At 41.7% G+C, this 25,093-nt stretch overlaps 1 protein-coding gene across 1 annotated transcript in view; it reads left to right on the plus strand.

Annotated features, from left to right (window-relative positions):
* COL19A1 (collagen type XIX alpha 1 chain) overlaps window positions 1-25,093 on the plus strand; it is a 320,803-nt gene that overhangs the window by 244,428 nt on the left and 51,282 nt on the right. Inside the window, exons 31-35 of the mRNA XM_084624334.1 lie at window positions 273-326; window positions 1,440-1,493; window positions 12,249-12,302; window positions 13,504-13,557; window positions 21,902-21,946. Of these exons, the coding sequence (XP_084480460.1) occupies window positions 273-326; window positions 1,440-1,493; window positions 12,249-12,302; window positions 13,504-13,557; window positions 21,902-21,946 (261 nt within the window). The remainder of the gene's footprint in view (window positions 1-272; window positions 327-1,439; window positions 1,494-12,248; window positions 12,303-13,503; window positions 13,558-21,901; window positions 21,947-25,093) is intronic.

Consider the following 25,093-nt stretch of genomic DNA (forward strand, 5'->3'; position numbering starts at 1 on the left):
AGCATCTTGTGTGTTCTTGATTTATTTAATGCCTCTGTAGAAAGGTTAATCATCACAATTTTATATATTTCCAGTAAAATGTTTGTAGCCACTTCCAGGCTGGAGTTCCTGGACTAACAGTCATAAAGGAGAAAAGGGAGTAGCAGGCTTTCCTAACAGGGATGGTCACAACAGCAGGAAGGCAAGATTATGGGTGTGACTATATATTCATATGATCCACTGTTTCTTTTGCTAAAGTACTTCCCATCAATTTATTTTCCTCTGTTCTCCAGGGTGATACTGGGCCAAGAGGTCCTTCAGGAATCCCTGGTAGAGAGGGGCCAAAGGTAAGTTTATTAAGTGAGTACTTTAGATAACTTTTTTTTATCCATTAAAAATGCAGGGCTAAATCCTATTTGTCTATCTTGTATACTTATAACAGGTTTCAGAGTAACAGCCGTGTTAGTCTGTATTCGCAAAAAGAAAAGGAGTACTTGTGGCACCTTAGAGACTAACCAATTTATTTGAGCATGAAAGCTCATGCTCAAATAAATTGGTTAGTCTCTAAGGTGCCACAAGTACTCCTTTTCTTCTTGTATACTTATAAGGCCCCCACTACTGTAATCAGAACCTCGTAATCTTTAGTGTATTTATTCTTAGAACACCCCTGTGCTATAAAGTGCTGTGATTCATTCCCATTTTACAGATGGGGAACTGAGTCACAGAGGACTGAGTGAGTTACCCAAGGTTATGCAGGAAGTCTGTGGTGAAGCAGGGAATCTCCCAATTCCCAGGATAGCACCATAATTACTGGACCATCCTGAGTACTTACATATTTTGTTACTCATGTGAATAGTCTCATTGATTTCAGAGGGATATATTCTAAACTTGTATTGAAGTCATTAGGAATTGTGCCTTACTGAAGAATTACTAAAGATCGCAGGTTTTGACATCTAAATCCCTTAAAGCAAAATCCAATAATAATCATAAAGTATAAATTCTCCTTTGAAAAGAGTTCTAACCTAGCCTTCTGCTTAGTGAATGTTCAATGTGTCTCAGATGGCATGTGACCAGGATTCATCACTGAATTTGGATCATTAGCTTCCCCGGCCCTGGCCAATTGCTGATGGGGAGCGCAACATGAACACTGATCCGTGCCCCTTCTAAGCTAGTTGTAGTTTATCAAGCGAACTTTTGCACTCAGCCTCAGCGTTCTGGGCCAAATTCAAGTGCATAGGAAGTAGGCATAATGTTTATTGACCTTAGTGGTACCTGTGCCGGTGTGGAATTTGACTCTTTGTTTGTTTTATGGTCCCTTACTGCTAACCCATAAGCTCCATACTAGCATATTTAAAATTATGCTAGAATACTAGCATATTTAAAATGAAACACACTACAGTACATAAGTTTTTGTAACTGTAATAAAATACAGTAATAGTTCAAAAGTTATGTCTTTATAGGGAAGCAAAGGTGAACGTGGATTTCCTGGACTTTCTGGAGAGAAAGGTGATGAGGTAAAATTATTTTAATTTCAATAATAATTATATTATGTGTACATGAATAAAGGTCCAAATTGAGAACTAAATCCACATATTATCTAATTCTCCAGAATATCTCAAGAAGATATGTAAGCGTTAGGAAGGCTGATATTAACAGTTCTTGATTCTGAATTTTCCATATAATTAAGTACTGTTACTCAGTTGAGTAAGGCAGTTTTATTTTTCGCATCTCTTAATTTAATTGCAAAGGATTGTATATTTAAATGCTAATATTGAGAAGATAATACAGGATCGAGCAATAAATGGGTATATGCCGAGTATTCTCAGAATGTTTGTTCACATTTTATAACAAATGTGCTTTGACTGTGTTACTGCCCCTTTAGTGTTTGTCAAGGTTCCTTCGCCACTCTGAACGCAAGGGTACAGATGTGGGGACCTGCATGAAAAACCTCCTAAGCTTATCTTTACCAGCTTAGGTCAAAACTTCCCCAAGGTACAAAATATTACCCCCGTTATCCTTGGATTGGCTGCTACCACCACCAAACAAATACTGGTTACTGGGGAAGAGCTGTTTGGAAACATCTTTCCTCCCAATCCCTTGCACCCCACTTCCTGGACAAGGTTTGGTAAAAAGCCTCACCAATTTGCCTAGGTGACTACAGACCCAGACCCTTGGATCTTAAGAACAATGAACAATCCTCCCAACACTTGCACCCCCCTCTTTCCTGGGAAATGTTGGATAAAAAGCCTCACCAATTTGCATAGGTGACCCCAGACCCAAACCCTTGGATCTGAGAACAATGAAAAAGCATTCAGTTTTCTTACAAGAAGACTTTTAATAGAAATAGAAGTAAATAGAAGTAAAGAAATCCCCTCTGTAAAATCAGGATGGAAGATACCTTACAGGGTAATTAGATTCAAAACATAGAGAACCCCTCTAGGCAAAACCTTAAGTTACAAAAAAGATACACAGACAGAAATAGTTATTCTATTCAGCACAATTCTTTTCTCAGCCATTTAAAGAAATCATAATCTAACACATACCTATAGCTAGATTACTTACTAAAAGTTCTAAGACTCCATTCCTGGTCTATCCCCAGCAGAAACAGCATATAGACAGACCAAGACCCTCTGTTTCTCTCCCTCCTCCCAGCTTTTGAAAGTATCTTGTCTCCTCATTGGTCATTTTGGTCAGGTGCCAGCGAGGTTACCTTTAGCTTCTTAACCCTTTACAGGTGAGAGGAAATTTCCCCTGGCCAGGAGGGATTTCAAAGGGGTTTACCCTTCCCTTTATATTTATGATAGTGTTCTTTTTCCAAAAGTATTCTAATGAACAAATTTAGTGGCAGGATTATTCATGGCAACAGCAAATATTAAGTGAATGTAGGAAAATATTCACAGTGTGCTGCTGTTGCTAAGAAGGCCAATGGCATTTTGGGATGTATAAGTAGGGGCATTGCCAGCAGATCGAGGGACGTGATCGTTCCCCTCTATTCAATGTTGGTGAGGCCTCAACTGGAGTATTGTGTCCAGTTTTGGGCCCCACACTACAAGAAGGATGTGGAAAAATTGGAAAGAGTGCAGCGGAGGGCAACAAAAATGATTAGGGGATTGGAACACATTACTTATGAGGAGAGGCTGAGGGAACTGGGATTGTTTAGTCTGCGGAAGAGAAGAATGAGGGGGGATTTCATAGCTGCTTTCAACTACCTGAAAGGGGGTTCCAAAGAGGATGGATCTAGACTGTTCTTAATGGTAGCAGATGACAGAACAAGGAGTAATGGTCTCAAGTTGCAGTGGGGGAGATTTAGGTTGGATATTAGGAAAAACTTTTTCACTAGGAGGGTGGTGAAACACTGGAATGTGTTACCTAGGGAGGTGGTGGAATCTCCTTCCTTAGAAGTTTTTATGGTCAGGCTTGACAAAGCCCTGGCTGGGATGCTTTAGTTCGGGATTGGTCCTGCTTTGAGCAGGGGGTTGGACTGGATGACCTCCTGAGGTCCCTTCTAACCCTGATATTCTATAATTCTATGATTGAATTTTGAATTTGAAAATGTGAGTATTTTCACCAGATACTGGATTCCTAGGGTATTGTAAGCCAGTAAGGGTACAGAAAAATACCACGAGACCTATTGCCCAATGAAAAGGAAATTCCACAGCTCCAATTTTAAATGCCAGATATTTGCAATGAAAGCTCAAGAGCAATCTTATGTCAAAAGAATTCACCAGAATTAATCAGCTAATAAATATAAGTGAATCATGTGCTCCTTGGAGATAATTTGCCAGATGAAATAGGTAAAATAAATCATCCATTACGGATTATTTGCTGAGCTCTATTAAATAACAAAGCTCATCAACTGAAATATGTTAAATATACTACTCTCTCGTAAATGTTATTGCTTTGATAGGAGAGAATGCATCTGAAAAATTATGGTCGCTAATATTTGGAATTTTGAATGTATTGATGAATTCCTTATTCGTTCTGGGGATTTCATGGTACATAGCTAATGTTAATTATGGAGTGAAGGTGAAATTTCAAACAAAATATGGATTGAAAGTGTTTTTCAAACTGAAATTTGTACTCAACACTATCCATCACTTCAAGAGAGTGATCAGGTAGACTGTGTGTCAGATTTTCACCAAAACTGTGATGGAATGATGATGTTTTTTTTACCTTTGATTTAGCCGATATACTTCCTTTCTTGCACAATTCAAAATAAATCCAGAAAAATCTAATTACAATGATGAATTATTGTCAGACTAAGCAACTGATATAAATGTTGGGGAAAAAAGAAAATTAATCTGGAACAACTTATCTTGAGGGTGGTGTAAAGAATCAGAACAAAAGTGTTAGATATGTTCCACTTTTGCCCTAGATCTCAGCAGATTGCCAAAATATAAAGATGGTTTTTGAAATTATCATGTTTTTTCTTCCTTTTGTATTGATACTATTCAGAGAATCTGCAAGGTTGGTGCTTCTTAAATATTCAAGACGTCCTAAGATTTAGAAGACATACTTTAAAATAAATTTACAATAATAAATAAGGCTCTAAAAACATTTTATTTTAAAAATAAACAGGACTGTGGTAAAACAGTAGTGTGGCCTTTCTCTGTGCGCACCATCTCTGGTGTAATACATGCAGCAGCAACTTGACACACGGAGATCCAATTTTAAACAATTCTGACAGTATCTCACTGCCAAAAGTTGAGACAGATCTTAAAGGCAATTGAGAAGGTAATAACAAAAAGACCAGGTTATAATTGGCACTTAGGCTTTTAAAGAGACGCCAGAGTAAATTCATTCTAAGTAAATTTTTATTGATTCAATGGGGTGCTCACTCAGTCAATAACGAAGCTATTATAATGCTTCTTCACTATTTGGTAGGTGCTAAGGCACTCCCAACAATGTTGGGTAGCTCCAGTGTTTTAGCAGATGTTTTAGGTTACTTCATTGTAACTGGGTGAATGAATGTTACTTCCAGGAAACTACATAATGGAGTCGATATTCCAGTAATGGATCTGAAGTTCTCATGTTTTTTATGATTTGGTTAGATTACCAGAGCCACAAAGTAGAACAATAGTTTTAGGGTCTTCTGAAATTCATTGAAGCCAGTGGAAATACTCTCATAGACATAAAGAGGCTTTTGGAACAGGCCCTTAATGATTATACATAGAAACATAGAATATCAGGGTTGGAAGGGACCCCAGAAGGTCATCCCGTCCAACCCCCTGCTCGAAGCAGGACCAATTCCCAGTTAAATCATCCCAGCCAGGGCTTTGTCAAGCCTGACCTTAAAAACCTCTAAGGAAGGAGATTCTACCACCTCCCTAGGTAACGCATTCCAGTGTTTCACCACCCTCTCAGTGAAAAAGTTTTTCCTAATATCCAATCTAAACCTCCCCCACTGCAACTTGAGACCATTACTCCTCGTTCTGTCATCTGCTACCATTGAGAACAGTCTAGAGCCATCCTCTTTGGAACCCCCTTTCAGGTAGTTGAAAGCAGCTATCAAATCCCCCCTCCTTCTTCTCTTCCGCAGGCTAAACAATCCCAGCTCCCTCAGCCTCTCCTCATAAGTCATGTGTTCTAGACCCCTAATCATTTTTGTTGCCCTTCGCTGGACTCTCTCCAATTTATCCACATCCTTCTTGTAGTGTGGGGCCCAAAACTAGACACAGTACTCCAGATGAGGCCTCACCAATGTCAAATAGAGGGGAACGATCACATCCCTCGATCTGCTCGCTTTGCCCCTACTTATACATCCCAAAATGCCATTGGCCTTCTTGGCAACAAGGGCACACTGCTGACTCATATCCAGCTTCTCGTCCACTGTCACCCCTAGGTCCTTTTCCGCAGAACTGCTGCCTAGCCATTCGGTCCCTAGTCTGTAGCGGTGCATTGGATTCTTCCATCCTAAGTGCAGGACCCTGCACTTATCCTTATTGAACCTCATCAGATTTCTTTTGGCCCAATCCTCCAATTTGTCTAGGTCCTTCTGTATCCTATCCCTCCCCTCCAGCGTATCTACCACTCCTCCCAGTTTAGTATCATCCGCAAATTTGCTGAGAGTGCAATCCACACCATCCTCCAGATCATTTATGAAGATATTGAACAAAACCGGCCCCAGGACCGACTTTTGGGGCACTCCACTTGATACCGGCTGCCAACTACACATGGAGCCGTTGATCACTACCCGTTGAGCCTGACAATCTAGCCAGCTTTCTACCCACCTTATAGTGCATTCATCCAGCCCATACTTCCTTAACTTGCTGACAAGAATACTGTGGGAGACCGTGTCAAAAGCTTTGCTAAAGTCAAGAAACAATACATCCACTGCTTTCCCTTCATCCACAGAACCAGTAATCTCATCATAAAAGGCGATTAGATTAGTCAGGCATGACCTTCCCTTGGTGAATCCATGCTGGCTGTTCCTGATCACTTTCCTCTCATGCAAGTGCTTCAGGATTGATTCTTTGAGGACCTGCTCCATGATTTTTCCAGGGACTGAGGTGAGGCTGACTGGCCTGTAGTTGCCAGGATCCTCCTTCTTCCCTTTTTTAAAGATTGGCACTACATTAGCCTTTTTCCAGTCATCCGGGACTTCCCCGGTTCGCCACGAGTTTTCAAAGATAATGGCCAATGGCTCTGCAATCACAGCCGCCAATTCCTTCAGCACTCTCGGATGCAACTCGTCCGGCCCCATGGACTTGTGCACATCCAGCTTTTCTAAATAGTCCCTAACCACCTCTATCTCCACAGAGGGCTGGCCATCTCTTCCCCATTTTGTGATGCCCAGCGCAGCAGTCTGGGAGCTGACCTTGTTAGTGAAAACAGAGGCAAAAAAAGCATTGAGTACATTAGCTTTTCCCACATCCTCTGTCACTAAGTTGCCTCCGTCATTCAGTAAGGGGCCTACACTTTCCTTGGCTTTCTTCTTGTTGCCAACATACCTGAAGAAACCCTTCTTGTTACTCTTGACATCTCTTGCTAGCTGCAGCTCCAGGTGCGATTTGGCCCTCCTGATATGATTCCTACATGCCCGAGCAATATTTTTATTCTCTTCCCTGGTCATATGTCCAACCTTCCACTTCTTGTAAGCTTCTTTTTTATGTATAAGATCCGCTAGGATTTCACCATTAAGCCAAGCTGGTCGCCTGCCATATTTACTATTCTTTCGACTCATTGGGATGGTTTGTCCCTGTAACCTCAACAGGGATTCCTTGAAATACAGCCATCTCTCCTGGACTCCTTTCCCCTTCAAGTTAGTCCCCCAGGGGATCCTGGCCATCCGTTCCCTGAGGGAGTCGAAGTCTGCTTTCCTGAAGTCCAGGGTCCGTATCCTGCTGCTTACCTTTCTTCCCTGCGTCAGGATCCTGAACTCAACCAACTCATGGTCACTGCCTCCCAGATTCCCATCCACTTTTGCTTCCCCCACTAATTCTACCCGGTTTGTGAGCAGCAGGTCAAGAAAAGCGCCCCCCCTAGTTGGCTCCTCTAGTACTTGCACAAGGAAATTGTCCCCTACGCTTTCCAAAAACTTCCTGGATTGTCTATGCACTGCTGTATTGCTCTCCCAGCAGATATCAGGAAAATTAAAGTCACCCATGAGAATCAGGGCATGCAATCTAGTAGCTTCCGTGAGCTGCCGGAAGAAAGCCTCATCTACCTCATCCCCCTGGTCCGGTGGTCTATAGCAGACTCCCACCACTACACCACTCTTGTTGCACACACTTCTAAACTTAATCCAGAGACACTCAGGTTTTTCTACAGTTTCGTACCGGAGCTCTGAGCAGTCATACTGCTCCCTTACATACAGTGCTACTCCCCCACCTTTTCTGCCCTGCCTGTCCTTCCTGAACAGTTTATAACCATCCATGAGAGTACTCCAGTCATGTGAGTTATCCCACCAAGTCTCTGTTATTCCAATCACGTCATAGTTCCTTGACATCACCAGGACCTCCAGTTCTCCCTGCTTGTTTCCAAGGCTTTGTGCATTTGTATATAAGCACTTGAGATAACCTGTTGATCGCCCCTCATTCCCAGTATGAGGCAGGAGCCCTCCCCTCACAGGCATTCCTGCCTGTGCTTCCTCCCGGTATCCCGCTTTCCCACTTACCTCAGGGCTTTGGTCTCCTTCCCCCGGTGAACCTAGTTTAAAGCCCTCCTCACTAGGTTAGCCAGCCTGCTGGCAAAGATGCTCTTCCCTCTCTTCGTAAGATGGAGCCCATCTCTGCCCAGCACTCCTCCTTCATGGAACACCATCCCATGGTCAAAGAATCCAAAGCCTTCTCTCCGACACCACCTGCGTAGCCATTCGTTGACTTCCACGATTCGACGGTCCCTACCCAGGCCTTTTCCTTCCATGGGGAGGATGGACGAGAACACCACTTGCGCCTCCAACTCCTTTATCCTTCTTCCCAGAGTCACGTAGTCTGTAGTGATCCGCTCAAGGTCATTCTTGGCAGTATCATTGGTGCCCACGTGGAGAAGCAGGAAGGGGTAGCGATCCGAGGGCTTGATGAGTCTCGGCAGTCTCTCCGTCACATCGTGAATCTTAGCCCCTGGCAAGCAGCAGACTTCTCGGTTTTCCCGGTCAGGGCGGCAGATAGATGACTCAGTCCCCCGGAGGAGAGAGTCCCCGACCACCACCGCCCGCCTTCTCCTCTTGGGAGTGGTGGTCGTGGAACCCCCAACCTCAGGACATCGCATCTCATGCCTTCCAACCAGCGGAGTCTCCTTCTGCTTTCTCGCCCCAGACACATCATCTGGTCCACTCTCCGCAATGATACCTGTGGCGAGAACATGAAAGCGGTTAGTTACCTGTGTCTGTGTTACTGGAACCCGGACATTCCGCTTACCTCTTCTGGAGGTCACATGTTGCCAAGCTTCTTCACTGGCCTCTTGGCTCCTCTGTGCAACCTGCTCTATATCTTTAGAGCTTTGTGCCCCTAGAAGCCTATCCTGAGTTTTGTCCAGAAAGTCCTCAGTTTCTCGTATGCAACGCAGGGTCGTTATCTGTTGCTCCAGACCTTCAATCTTCTCTTCCAATATGGAGACCAGCTTGCAATTTGTACAGACAAAGTCGCTTCTGTCCTGTGGAAGAAAGACAAACATGGAACATCCAGTGCAGGTCACAACAGCTGAACCCCCCCCTTCCATATCACCTTCCTACTATGAGCTTCCTCAGAGCAGTTTGCAAGACGTAAGCGTCACAGGGCTCACTCCAGGCGAACTCCCAGGCAAACTCCTGCTGTGAGCTGCTCTGCTGTCCCCCGCTGCTCAGCTGGTTTGAGAAGCTCTGGCTATTTTTAAACAGCCAGGCTTCCCTGACGCAAACAAACAGACACCCTAATGCCCGCCCCCTGCAGGCTAGCAGCCAATCAGACACTCACTCAGGCTCTCACACTGCCCTCCCAGCAAACACACGCTCGGATACTTCCTCAGCAAGCAAACAAACACACACTCGGATACTTACCAGTCCCAGGCAAACTCCTGCTGTGAGCTGCTCTGCTGTCCCCCGCTGCTCAGCTGGTTCGGAGTTACATACTATTTTATAATTCAAGGAACTATAAACCAAAACTCCATTTATGCAGCTGAACGATCAAGTGCTTCCCCGATTTAATTCAATGATAAACTCTCATTTGCTTCAGTGGGAGCAGTGTCAGGCCCTCTATTACTCACATATTATGCTTCTTCCGTAACTCAGGATTCTGTTTTCCCTGATCTTTCCTCCACTTCTTTCATATTCTCCAGGAGTATCTGGTCTCTAAGTTTCACTATACTTTGAGAATGTCATTGTTAAGACAATTTAGGTTTTGCAAAGTCCTTTGAAAGGAATTTTATCTGGTGCTTTTCAGATTGCACTTTCTTATTACAATGTGAGTTTAAGAATTTTAACAAACTTAATTCTTAAAACTATCGTTGGTGTCTGTGTATTATTAATGAGGCTCTACAGTTGGGGAAACTAATTCAAAATGGGGCACAAATCCCACAAAATATTGGGGGGGAGCCTCTCCCCACATCTTGAGGGGGCTTGAGTCTCCCTAAATGTCCTTGTCCCCGTGTGGATAGATTTTTGTGCCCACCCTAGTCCCCACCTCTCCATCCTTTCCTGATTTCTCCCTTTTCTTCTTTAAATCTTCTACTTCCCCCTGAATTTTCCCTTTTCTGGGCTCCTTTGCTTTCCGATTTTCTGTGAAGTATGAGGGGAAAGGTTATGATCTGCTGAAAGTCATTTCTCTATTCATATATGTATATCATTAGTGCATATGAAGTTATGAGAATTGTGTTGTATGTTTGTCACTAAAACATGCTGTGAGTTGCGGAATCAGCCAGTTATTAGCTTCCCAGAGGCAACAGGAAGGAAAGTAACCAATGCCCGGGGAAGGGTGACAAACAGCCCATCAACAGCCAGTGACTCATCTGCATGAGGCCACAGCAGGGGGATTGCTCAACCTTTCCTAGAGACTCAGTAATGCCCACCAGACATGTCTGGACTTGTGTATTCCCCAAGCACGTGGGTCTGAGGGTATAAAACAGAACACAGCAAGCCCAAGCTTCGCCTTTTTCCTGCCCCCACCTCTGCTGCAAGAAACCAAGACACTCAGAAGAAGACTGAAGACTCCAACAGAGGAGGCTGGTCCAGGTTTAAGGGACAAACCTGTATATTAAGGACTGCAGTATCCAGTGGGGTGAAAACAACTGCTTAACCTAGATGTTGCTCAGTCTAATAGGGTTGAGAATTTAGACTGCGTGCTTATGTTTCCTTCTCTTTTGGTAACTAACTGTGACTTTTTGCCTAGCACTTACAATCACTTAAAATCTATATTCTGTAGTCAATAAATTTGTTTAATTGTTTATCTTTACCAGTGAGTTTGTATGACGTGTGGCAAAACTGCTCAGGTTTGCAAAGGCTGGTATATGAAACCGATGAAGTGGTGAGCGAATTAATAAATTTGTACTGCCCATCTTGAGCAGTGCAAAACGGTATATTCCTGAGGTACAAGCCTAGGAGCTGGGGGGATTTGGCTGGTGCCTTTCCTTGTGTGATTCATGAGTGGCTCTGGGAGCATTCATGCAATCTAGCTGGCTGGGGGGCTCCACCTGTGGTTGAGCTGAGTGATAACAGCACCTGGAGGAGTTTGCTTCTGGTCACTAGCAAGGCATTGTGAGAGTCAGCCCAGACTGGACAGTTCAGGGAGCACAGTGGTCCCACAGTCCCAGGCTGCACCCCGGGGATCCCATCAGAGGTTTTGTGTGCACACTGAGAAAGCAACTTATGATAACTGAAAGCCACAGTCAGTTCTGGAATGCACTGCAAAGAGCAGCAGCACCACTGACAGTGAGAGCAAAAAATACCATTTTCCCTCACTTCAAGTACCTTGTTATAAAAGAAAAAAACACTTTGGAGAGTTACAGAGAAGCCTTTCTTTGTTGTTCTTTTGGAGACTGAGACCTCCAATCCTATGTTGAGAACCTCTCTCAATGTAGAAATGATAAGGATAATGGGCTACTTGTCTTAGTTCAGATATACTAAGTCTGCATAGTGGTTAAGTGTCTTTCCCTTCCGTCATGTGCTCATCACCAGATGTTGCACTAGTACTCTGAATATTAACTGATACAATCATTCCAGGTCTTTTTAGTATTGATATGAGGCATGGATTATAAATTCAAACAAAGAGATTTAGCTATTCACCTTTGAGATGAAGTCTTATTAAAACTATTAAATATATTTTACACACATGCAGAATGCTAGTGAATTTTCAGGCCATATAATAGAATTATAAGCAGTAGCTGGAAGAAAAGTGTGCAGTAGTTCTTTAAGTGCTATGACAAAAATCCATACTTTATTTATATAAAATGAAAATAATTGGGATATTGGACACAAAGCAATATGCTGCTTAGATAATATCAGGTAATATTGAGAGGTGTGAACAGGTGCCTTTCTGAACAGGAAGAAAGTTTATAGTGATAGGAAAAGGAAAAATTGTTTCTGTACTTTGCTCAGACATCATGCTCTTATCTACAGAGCTAAAGAGGAAAATATATAAAGGACAGAAGTTGCCAGCAGTAATGATGGGGAAGAGTGTAATTTATCACTCAAACAAGAGGTTATCTTTTATGTGCTACTTCAGAACAGTATATGTTTGTTTAGCTAAAAAATAATTTGTATATAAACTATAACAGTGATGGGTATGATGAATGTAATGGATTTCAAGATTAAACCTGTGTTATGGAGAAAAATATTCATAAATATCTTTTATTCTCAGGGTCTTCAAGGTATTCCAGGGCTCCCTGGTCTAACAGGACCTAGTGGACCTTCTGTAAGTGTTTGATATAATCTATGATCTAATCTACAATAACTGTCTAGTGAACCTGTTGTGCTCAATATCAAGATGTAATGAAAAGGAGACTAGATTGAGCCAAATATTAAAGAAGCTAATAAATCCAATAATCCAGTACTAATTGAAAATGAAAGCTGTTATTTTGAGAGTAATGCTTTAGTTTACGGAAAGGTGGGATAATTTAATATGAATGTGTGACTCCAGAGATTTAATTTTCACTTTAAATAATAGCTTCATATTAGTTCTTTGTATTTCTAGCCTGTTCTCTTCTCTGTGGTGCTAATAAAGAGCCAGAGTCTGCCTTCAGTTGACTTCTGGGGAGTTGAATGAATGTCATTGTAAGAGTAACAGAAGTTGGCCCAAGTAGTTTTGTAGAAACAAGATATGTTGTGAGTTTAAATTCCTGAAAATGTTGCCATTGTCAGAACCATTATTGTGTATATAATTTATAATATGTTTCTGGCTTCTTGGTGATGATATCAGAAAATCTATACACAAAATTGACTTGAATGATGTAATAACTTTCAGATAATTATGCATCTGAACCCAAATTATTGGTATAATGTTAGTGATAAATTCTAATCATAATTCTGTTTGAAAACTCTGAAAACACTGAATCCTGAAACTTAGAAATTATAAAGTGTGACTCTAAATTGGCTATTAATATAAAAAGTCAGTGAGCCACATTTGTAAAGCAATGATAGAAAATGTTATATCTTTTCCATACCCTTAGGAAATACTATTACATTTTACTTCCTATTTAAAAGATGCAGATCATGTTGTTTATTGCACTTATTTTTAATTTCCTGAATGCTTGCAATACTTAAGTTAAGCTTTCTTTCAAAAACTGTAACAAATTTACTAAAGCATAATGAGTAATATGTAAATTGCCATTTAAGCAGCAAGGCTAAATTCTTAGCAGTATCAAAAGATGCCAATTAAGGTCACTACATTTAGTCTGCCAAGGTGAAAATGCAACCACAAAAACAAGTTTTACCCTTCATAGGGCTTATCAGTAGTATGCAGCTGTTGTATCAGCCAGAAGAAATATAAGCCTAGAGGAGAGACTTAATTAAGTTAAAATGACCTTCAAAAAGTGAGTTTTAATAACTTAATTGCAATGCAGATTACCTTGTTTTATTGTTTCATCACTAATGTGAACCAATCCTATGTGTTTCAGGGAGCAATAGGAAGACCTGGACATCCCGGTCCAGTTGGGGCAAAAGGTGAAAAGGTATTGAACATTATTCTTTGTTTCAGTTCCAGTGAAGGTCTATAAAGAATTATCTAGTTCCTTTCCTCACTTACGGTTTTCTTGACATGCCAGAAACAGAGCATGACTACCCAGGGAGTCAAAAGGCTGTATAGTACAAACAGGAATTGAACAGACAGTATTGCTACGCATTTTTGACACAAGAGGTTAGCCAAAAGTTGTGGTCTTACAAGGTTGTTTCTGTTAAGAGGAGAAATTGATGTTGGAGCCAGGTATTTTTATGCTGCAATCCTGTTTGTGTATGAAGATGTACATGGCCTCTTTCAGCCAACTCTCCTGTCTCCTTAGTTTTATGCTCCTTTTTTCGTGTCTGTTTCTCATGTTTCTTGCTGCTTCCCTTTGTTACACACAGATACACTACTCCAGTCCAATCAGTCTTCCATGCCTGATCAGAGCACAGTGGAACCCTTCTTGTGCCACATGTCTAACTCCTACCCGAGCCTGGCATGTGGCTATTTTTTTTAAGTGGAGGTCCATACTGTTTCAGAGCTCAATGTTTATATTTATTCTGAATGAAAGGTGGCAGTACCACCCACCAAGTTCAACAAGGTTTAATCCAACCTATCACAATACCTTTTTCTAGGTAAATTCCTTTAACTCACTTAAAAAATCATGCAGTTTTAATATGGTGCTTTTACCAAGCAGTGCCATACTTCCATGTTTTCTTATATCCCTTATGGTATATAAATGCATCATGTACTCTATACAATTTAAAAAATCTTGATGGTTTATTATATAAGCAGTGGTTGAAATTGTTAGCTATTTCTTAGAATCATAGAAATGTAGGGCTGATCCCTTTAGTCCATTCCCCTGCATTAAAGCAGGATTATAGACCCTACCTTATTCTCTTTTCAATATTGTAATCAAAAGAAATGCCATATATTAAAAGTCACAAATATTATTCAATATGATTTAGCCTCTGCAAAAATATATTACTGCCTTTTACTTAATTTGCATTAAGGTTTTTTTTAACAATATTGTACATACATCAGACACTCAATAGTGCTCAGTCTAGTTGGAAGGCAAAATTAATCTCTTATGCAATTCAGCTCAGTTCAGTGGAGTTACAGCAGACATAAACTTGGCCTACAGTTGCAAAACAACTTCCATTTATAACCCTCCCTTTTGCTACATGTGTATACCCTTCTGAAGTTTTTACCATGAGCTTGAAGTTTTTCATGCTTAGTGCCACCACATAAGATTCTTTCTATAATATTTGCTGTATTCCATAGTATTATGCAAATTCTGAACTGTAACTGATTTTTAGAAAGAAAATAAACTTCTGTCCTTTAACTCCCATCAAGCTACAGAATCTTCATAATGTAGATGAATTTGAAAATTTCCTCTAACAAAACAAAAGGAGCAGCAAAGATAGGAACACCTTCCTCCTTCCAGTCACTTAAAACAAAATGAAATGCAAGAAACTTCCTTGTTAACTCAGTACACAGGTCTACTCATAAAAAGTCTGGTAAAGCAAAGTTCCAATAATAACATTAACTCAGATGCAGGACACACGTTTTCTGTTCTTGGATTTCTGGTTGAGGCTAGCGTGGAGGGGTTCCAAGCTCTTTGGAGGACAGGATCACAATTCAAAATGATCTTGATAACTTAGAGAGAGAGTCTGAAATCAATAAGACAAAATTCAGTAAAAACAAGTGCAAACTTCTGCACTTGCGAAGGAAAAATCAGTGCACAAGTACAAAATAACTGGCTACTGCAGAACAGAATCTGGGAGTTATACAGGATCACAAATTGAATGTGAGCCAACAATGTCATGGTGTTGTGGAAAAGGCAAATGTCATTCTGGGACGTATTAACAGGAGTGTCATACCTAAGACATGGGAGGTAATTGTTTCATTCTACTTGGCATTGGTTAGAGCTCAGCTGGAGTAGTGTCCAGTTTGGAGCATGTAATCTAAGAAAGGTGTTGATAAATTGGAGAGAATCCAGAAGAGAGCAACTAAAAATGATGATAGGTTAAGACGATAAGAAAACCTGACCATGAGTGAGGAAAGGTTAAAAGAATTGGGCTTGTTTAGTCTACAGAAGAGAAGTCTGACGAGGGGGGACATAAGTCTTCAAATATGTGAAAGGTTGTTATAAAGGGGACAGTAATCCACCATGTCCACCGAGGGTAGAATAGTTAATTGGCTTGGTTTGCAGCAAGGGAGATTTAGGTTATATATTAGGAAAAGTTTTGAACTATAAGGACAGTTAAACACTGGAATAAGTTACCAAGGAAGGTTTTGGAATCCACGTCATTGCATGTTTTCAGAACAGGTTAGACAAACACCTGAGCATCCAAAGATTTAATAACTATGGTAAAAGCACTATATAGCTCATCCAAAACAGTGATTCAAGCATGTTTGAGCAACAAGTCCCTTTGAAGTAGTAATTGGACTGCATCAGAGTTGACCCTCAGTCTGCTGCTGTATATCATATTGATGGACTACATTATCAGATGGACTACTAATGGGAAAAAGGTCACAAGCTGCTATATGCAGACAAAATAGCAATATGGGTGTTCTCAAAAGAAGACCTTGGGGAAATAATAAATCAGTGATATGATCAGCTAAGCAGGCCTGGGATGAATATGAACATGACTAAGACTGAGGTCATGTAGGTCAGTAGAGGTGCCACAGGAAACTGAATATAGAGTTTAATGGAATACAGCTACACCAAACTGACCAGTTTAAGAACCTTAGTGACTGGGGTTACAGAAGACAGTGAGATCGTATATGAGATACAGTTCAAACTAGAGAATGCTGGAAGAGCAAGGGATGACATGGCAGGTTTTATATGACAAGCATATGTCATTTACAGAACATGGGTGCATTCAGCAATGCTGTATGGCACAGAAGCATGATCACTAAATAAATGGTAGCTTCAATACCTACAGGTGTTTGAGATAAGATGCCTTCAAGGTATATAGAGTTTGAAAAGACAGATTTCAAAATGAAAGCATTAGAATGGAAGTCAGGTCTATGATGTGGTTGACAAAATCCAGGAACCATGACTTCACTGGGTTGGACACATACAGAGGATGAATGAAGAGGACCTGGTGAAGATAGCATGGCAGGAGAAGATGGTAGGAAAGAGACCCCAAGGAAAGCCGAGGAAGTGGTGGGTGGATTGCATTAAAGAAAATGGTAAAAAGGTGGACCTTAGTGCAGCCTGAGACAGATGAACATTCTGTCTGCATGACATCCTGATGCCAGATGATGGTATTAGGGGAAGGAGAAGAGGAAGAAGTTAGTCAAACACCTGCCAGGGATGGTGTGATAGTTCTCAGGGTATCTTGGACTGAGAGTCACCTTCTTACCCCCTTGCCTCCAGCAAGAGAAAGACTTGCTTGTGCTTACCTGGGTGTCAGCTCCCTGATACCACCATCCTTTTCATTATCCACTCTCCTCTGGATAATGCCAACCCTTACTTTGTCTGGCAAATTAACAATAGGTGTGTCCCAGTCCCCAGGCTCCTTTGATGCATTACCCTATAGTGTCCAGCCCTTTATTCATGCAACACTTGCAGGAATACCAGCTTGTATAATTCAACTCAGGATTCTCACCTTTCTTAATACCACAGTACTGAAATATATTTATAGGGAAAATGATACGTTTATTATCAAAGATTCAAGAGATAGTGAGTAAGGATAATGGAAGCAAAAGGTTACATAAAAATCAAAATCATAACACACTTTCTAGAGACTAAACTTGCCTTAGTAGGCTAATCTTCTGTCTGAAGAAGTGTATCTCCCCCCAAATGTCTTCTGAAGCATTTCAACCAAGGCTGGTTGAGATCCCATTTTCATGAATGTAAATTTACTGCCCATTTGCTTCCTAGGTGCAAGATGACAGGCTGTCTTCTCTGCTCCCATAATATAGTCCAGCAGACCTTTGACTTGTATCTCAAGATATTCCCCTGCTGCGTGCTCTTCTGTGTTGTCTTCATATCTCTCTGTTGACTTTGTATGTAATGTTCCACCATTGTGTTGGCTTACAGTGCTTAATTTATTTGCCAACAAGGAGACAGGAGAATAAACATCTTTTGTCTGATAGGAACACTTTTTTCCTCCACCTCTCCTGTAATACAGAATCTAAGAAGATATTTTCAATTTACGTATATAACTTCTCACCTAATAGCCGTACATACGTTCACAATTATATTACCAACCATTATGACCCTGGCTTTCATTTAAGACCTCACACAACTATATTTGGTGAACCAGAATGTATATACCAGAGTCAGGATATTCTTGTAACATCCTTGCCAGTGGCCACTGAGGGCTTATGGGTCACAGATCATCTAGGTGTACTAGGCCCTGCCTCAGCGTGAGATAGACCTCAGTGTGGGATAGATGGTCTAGATAACTTCTCACAGTCTCTTCCAGGCCTGCATTTCCATGATTCTGTATTTTTATTGACTTGTAATAGTGACATTACCAGAAGAACTGACTTCCATGGGACATTGCTTCATATCATAACAAAAACATAGCAGCCCACACTTGTTTAGAGTGCCCACTAGTATGTAAACTGTTTGGGGAATCTGCTTACATGTATCCCATTTCAGTCCATATCAGCCCAACAGGCAACAGTTATCATAGAATCATAGAATATCAGGGTTGGAAGGGACCCCAGAAGGTCATCTAGTCCAACCCCCTGCTCGAAGCAGGACCAATTCCCAGTTAAATCATCCCAGCCAGGGCTTTGTCAAGCCTGACCTTGAAAACCTCCAAGGAAGGAGATTCTACCACCTCCCTAGGTAACGCATTCCAGTGTTTCACCACCCTCTCAGTGAAAAAGTTTTTCCTAATATCCAATCTAAACCTCCCCCCCTGCAACTTGAGACCATTACTCCTCGTTCTGTCATCTGCTACCATTGAGAACAGTCTAGAGCCATCCTCTTTGGAACCCCCTTTCAGGTAGTTGAAAGCAGCTATCAAATCCCCCCTCATTCTTCTCTTCTGCAGACTAAACAATCCCAGCTCCCTCAGCCTCTCCTCATAAGTCATGTGTTCTAGACCCCTAAACATTTTTGTTGCCCTTCGCTGGACTCTCTCCAATTTATCCACATCCTTCTTGTAGTGTGGGGCCCAAAACTGGACACAGTACTCCAGATGAGGCCTCACCAATGTTGAATAGAGGGGAATGATCACGTCCCTCGATCTGCTCGCTATACCCCTACTTATACATCCCAAAATGCCATTGGCCTTCTTGGCAACAAGGGCACACTGCTGACTCATATCCAGCTTCTCATCCACTGTCACCCCTAGGTCCTTTTCCGCAGAACTGCTGCCTAGCCATTCGGCCCCTAGTCTGTAGCGGTGCATTGGATTCTTCCATCCTAATTGCAGGACCCTGCACTTATCCTTATTAAACCTCATCAGATTTCTTTTGGCCCAATCCTCCAATTTGTCTAGGTCCTTCTGTATCCTATCCCTCCCCTCCAGCGTATCTACCACTCCTCCCAGTTTAGTATCATTCGTAAATTTGCTGAGAGTGCAATCTACACCATCCTCCAGATCATTTATGAAGATATTGAACAAAACCGGCCCCAGGACTGACCCCTGGGGCACTCCACTTGACACCGGCTGCCAACTAGACATGGAGCCATTGATCACTACCCGTTGAGCCCGACAATCTAGCCAGCTTTCTACCCACCTTATAGTGCGTTCATCCAGCCCATACTTCCTTAACTTGCTGACAAGAATACTGTGGGAGACCGTGTCAAAAGCTTTGCTAAAGTCAAGAAACAATACATCCACTGCTTTCCCTTCATCCACAGAACCAGTAATCTCATCATAAAAGGCGATTAGATTAGTCAGGCATGACCTTCCCTTGGTGAATCCATGCTGGCTGTTCCTGATCACTTTCCTCTCATGCAAGTGCTTCAGGATTGATTCTTTGAGGACCTGCTCCATGATTTTTCCAGGGACTGAGGTGAGGCTGACTGGCCTGTAGTTGCCAGGATCCTCCTTCTTCCCTTTTTTAAAGATTGGCACTACATTAGCCTTTTTCCAGTCATCCGGGACTTCCCCGGTTCGCCACGAGTTTTCAAAGATAATGGCCAATGGCTCTGCAATCACAGCCGCCAATTCCTTCAGCACTCTCGGATGCAACTCGTCCGGCCCCATGGACTTGTGCACGTCCAGCTTTTCTAAATAGTCCCTAACCACCTCTATCTCCACAGAGGGCTGGCCATCTCTTCCCCATTTTGTGATGCCCAGCGCAGCAGTCTGGGAGCTGACCTTGTTAGTGAAGACAGAGGCAAAAAAAGCATTGAGTACATTAGCTTTTTCCACATCCTCTGTCACTAGGTTGCCTCCCTCATTCAGTAAGGGGCCTACACTTTCCTTGGCTTTCTTCTTGTTGCCAACATACCTGAAGAAACCCTTCTTGTTACTCTTGACATCTCTTGCTAGCTGCAGCTCCAGGTGCGATTTGGCCCTCCTGATATGATTCCTACATGCCCGAGCAATATTTTTATACTCTTCCCTGGTCATATGTCCAATCTTCCACTTCTTGTAAGCTTCTTTTTTATGTATAAGATCCGCTAGGATTTCACCATTAAGCCAAGCTGGTCACCTGCCATATTTACTATTCTTTCGACTCATCGGGATGGTTTGTCCCTGTAACCTCAACAGGGATTCCTTGAAATACAGCCAGCTCTCCTGGACTCCTTTCCCCTTCAAGTTAGTCCCCCAGGGGATCCTGGCCATCCGTTCCCTGAGGGAGTCGAAGTCTGCTTTCCTGAAGTCCAGGGTCCGTATCCTGCTGCTTACCTTTCTTCCCTGCGTCAGGATCCTGAACTCAACCAACTCATGGTCACTGCCTCCCAGATTCCCATCCACTTTTGCTTCCCCCACTAATTCTACCCGGTTTGTGAGCAGCAGGTCAAGAAAAGCGCCCCCCCTAGTTGGCTCCTCTAGCACTTGCGCCAGGAAATTGTCCCCTACGCTTTCCAAAAACTTCCTGGATTGTCTGTGCACTGCTGTATTGCTCTCCCAGCAGATACCAGGAAAATTAAAGTCACCCATGAGAATCAGGGCATGCGATCTAGTAGCTTCCGTGAGCTGCCGGAAGAAAGCCTTATCTACCTCATCCCCCTGGTCCGGTGGTCTATAGCAGACTCCCACCACTACATCACTCTTGTTGCACACACTTCTAAACTTAATCCAGAGACACTCAGGTTTTTCTGCAGTTTCGTACCGGAGCTCTGAGCAGTCATACTGCTCCCTTACATACAGTGCTACCCCCCCACCTTTTCTGCCCTGCCTGTCCTTCCTGAACAGTTTATAACCATCCATGAGAGTACTCCAGTCATGTGAGTTATCCCACCAAGTCTCTGTTATTCCAATCACGTCATAGTTCCTTGACATCACCAGGACCTCCAGTTCTCCCTGCTTGTTTCCAAGGCTTTGTGCATTCGTATATAAGCACTTGAGATAACCTGCTGATCGCCCCTCATTCCCAGTATGAGGCAGGAGCCCTCCCCTCACAGACATTCCTGCCTGTGCTTCCTCCCGGTATTCCGCTTTCCCACTTACCTCAGGGCTTTGGTCTCCTTCCCCCGGTGAACCTAGTTTAAAGCCCTCCTCACTAGGTTAGCCAGCCTGCTGGCAAAGATGCTCTTCCCTCTCTTCGTAAGATGGAGCCCACAGTTAGACCATCATCACAATTCACCACAAAAAGTGATTAATTCATTTTTTTTGTCATAGTTCAATGCTAGTTTTATCTTTGTTTTGTTCTGGGTTTTTTGTTTTGTTCTGTTTTTGTCTAAGTGATGGTTGTTTCTTTACAACTTAATCCATAAACTGAAGATTATGTTCAACAAAGTGGTTTATGATTTATGAAAATTATTCTGAACTTTTATTTTCCAAATTTTGTTTATTGCTATAAAGTTGAACATCCTTCTCACTGCCTTTTCTCCCAATTAATATGAAGCAGATACTGTATTCAGTTACTCAAATCACTTACAAGTGAAACTACTGTGTTAAAATTTCTATAAGGAAACCTATTGCAAATAATCTATGTCATAGGGCTAAGACTCGAGATCTAATATAAAGGTATTATTCCCATATCAGCTCACTCGCTTGTTTGTTTGTTTGTTTTTTAATGTTGTTTTATATAGAGGATTAAGATGACACTAGAGAGAGGGTAGGCCAAATTAACCTCTTTTATAGCTGTATTTATCCAAAAAATAGAAGGAGGAGGGTCATATAGATTGCATTTCTTGTTTATTATCACTGTGCTAGGTATTACATCAGTTTCAGTAAATGAAATGTACGAATCTTATACTGTCATAGGGTAATGAGGGTTCTCCTGGAAAGCCTGGACCACCTGGACCTCCAGTAAGTCATTTGTTTCATATTTTGAATAGTATATTTTGATAATTTACCGAAGGGTATGATAGATTCTCCAAGTCCTTGAATCAACATTGGATGTCTGTCTAAATCTAAAAGATGTGCTGTAGCTCAAGCAGAAGTGTATGGACTTGATCCAGGAGACATTTGGGGAAATTCTATGGACAGTTTTGCGCAGGATGAAAGATTAGATGGTCATAATGGTCCCTTTTGGCCCAAACTCCTATTGACATCAGTAGCCAGGATTTCACCCTGAATCTCTGAAAATAATATGAGTATTTTTTCCTGTAAAGCGCTCTTCATAAAATATTTCTTTTTAAAAATACAAAATACAGTAAAATACAAAATGCTTTAAGAATATAAAGGCAGGTATGGAGAAAATATACTAAAACAATATGCTGTCTGAGAGGACAGATTCTGCCTTTGTAAACCTAGAGTCAGGGTACAGGCCACCTGTCCAGGTTGTACATGGCATCTTGTACAGCCAGTGGGTTGTGGTAGTATCTGACTGCATGACCATTCCCTATTCTGCCCCTTTTTCATTTCCCCCCATGCACAACTGTGACTGTTCTGCTGCAGCGTTCTGGTTTCACCAATAAAGTATATAAAAGTTAAAGTAAAATAAAACCTGCCATATTTATTTGCATTAGTTTGTTTTGCATGATAAAACTTCACATTTTAAAGTATTCTGAACTCAATAAATTTCTCTTTCATACTGAAAACATATTGTCGTTGAAATGCAAATTGATTTGGGGACGGAAAAGGTGCATGTCATCTTTGGTCTTCACTTTGTCATTCTCCCTTTTCTTATGCATACATTTTATAAATCTCCATATATGAAAAAAGATTACATCCATATTTCCTACCTTCACCTTAAATATCCTGTGAATAGAATTTTTGAAAAAATATAAATCTCTTTTCAGAAGCAAGAGTTTCATCCATTCGTATCTTGAATACACTTGAGTTAATGTGTGCTTTTTGTGCTTTGGGGGTCAACAGGCTGTAAACATTTAGCATAAACTGGTAGTTCAGTTATTGAATTTTATTGAATTCATAATTTTTCTTCTGAATTTATTAGTGTCTCATCTGTCAAATTTGAGCATTAATTCAAAGCTACAGTACAAGCCTCTATATTCTTGAAGTATTTGAAGCCTGACTCAAATGCTTTGCAGTTTTCATTTAACATGTAACTTTTTAAGGTGATAAAAAATGAAATGTACAATACCTTGAATTCCTTTACGCACATCATTTGGCCAGTCACATAAATGGTTTGGCAATTTTATATAATAAAAGTTATACAGTTACCTTAGGATTCATGAACCTTCATTTTTATTAGCTGATAAAAAGCCCAATCTTCCATTCATCACATATCCCGAACTCTTAAATGACTTCACTGGAATTTTTGCAGGACAGACCTGTCACACTTTGGGGCAGTTGCACCTATATTCCCTCCTAGGGTCCCACAAGGGCACCCACTCATAGGCTTTCTGCTGCCCAGCCACCACCACTCTGGGCGTAGACATATGTCTCTCTCCCTTCTGAGCACGGTAATTCCAGGCTGCACAGCTCCCTGCTGACAGTGTTCCCCAGAAAAGTCCGACTGCCTAAACAGGCCTGGTTTACTTTTCTCCTCAGAGATGGTAAACAGGGTAATTGCCACAATTAAGTTGCCACACCGGTCTTTCTAAGCAAGTACATTTATTTTTAGGAAAAGCATTACAGAGAAAACATGTTAAAAACAATAAAAGAACCTACATACGTGCCAATAAACATATGAGAGGTCACCCCCTGACTACAACAGAGGCTCTGGCCAGTAGTCCTTCACACCCCACCAAGGGTTTATTCTGTGGTCACAAGTTCATAACAGCAGTTAGCTCAGAACAAACACACAGACTGAGCCATGTCCTTCCAAGGATTGGGGCCCCCCTTGGACAGAAGGTTCTGTCTGTTTACTGGATCAGAAAAAATGCACTGAATCTGTTTTAAGTCTTTCTTTGTTGGCCCCAGGGCCAGCTCCAGGCACCAGCGTTCTAAGCAGGTGCTTGGGGTGGCAGTTAGAAAGGGGCGGCAGAGTTTCCGTGACTGCAGCAATTTGGTGGCTGCTTCTCTCTCTCCTGCTGTCTACGGCGGCAATTCGGCGGTGACAGGTTTTTTCACTGCTTGAGGCAGCAAAAACAGTAGAGCCGGCCCTGGTTGGCCCCTGGAGAATCCGGTTTGAACCAGTGTTTGTGAACCTCCTTCCAGGTGGTGGTAACTCTCTGGAGGTGTTACAAATGGAGTGAATTTTCCTAACTACCTCCCACTCCTCTTAGTTCCTGGAGAATTGAGCCCCCCCCCACCCTCCATGGAATTACACGCAAAGATAATAAACTGAATTCAATAAGGTTTCTTCAGGATATTTCAGGTAGTTATTAGGATATAGATATTCAGGCCTGTCGGTGAAGGCCTATACTCTAAGAATTTAGGTGTATTCTTATCACTTGGCTAGTTATAGAGGTATAAAAGAAGGAATCAAAATCACTGTCTACCAGTGTAAGGTCCTTCTCTTACTGTGACAGTCTGAGGCCCTGTGCTTAGGCTAAGGCCTTTGGCTAAGCGACAGAGGCTGCCATAAGCTGGGAAGCGACCGATCACATCCTCACATTCCAAACTAGTCACATTGAAATAAAATGCTATTGGGCTGTTAGGAATACAATCCTGTCCTAATAATGCCTATTGCTGCCAGAGAAAGGGAAGTGCCTAGAAGATGTAAAAGGAAACTTAGTTTGATAGCATCCTGTCTGGCAAGAACTCACTTATCAAGAGCTGGGATGTGAAATCCTCACTTCTGTATTGTTTTGTCATTATAGTTCCCACTTCGCTATTGTTTATCTGTATAATCTCTGATTGTTCCTGTCTGCTGTATAATTAATTTTGCTGGGTGTAAACTAATTAAGGTGGTGGGATATAATTGGTTAAATAATCATGTTACAATATGTTAGGATTGGTTTATTAAATTTCAGTAAAATGATTGGTTAAGGTATAGCTAAACAGAACTCAAGTTTTACTATATAGTCTGCAGTCAATAAGGAAGTGTGTGTGTGGGGGGGGGAAATGGGAACAGGAAATGGGGGTGAGGAAATTGGAATCATGTTT

This window comes from Lepidochelys olivacea (genome assembly GCF_965140295.1).
Source record: "Lepidochelys olivacea isolate rLepOli2 genome assembly, chromosome: 3".
NCBI lineage: Eukaryota > Metazoa > Chordata > Testudines > Cheloniidae > Lepidochelys > Lepidochelys olivacea.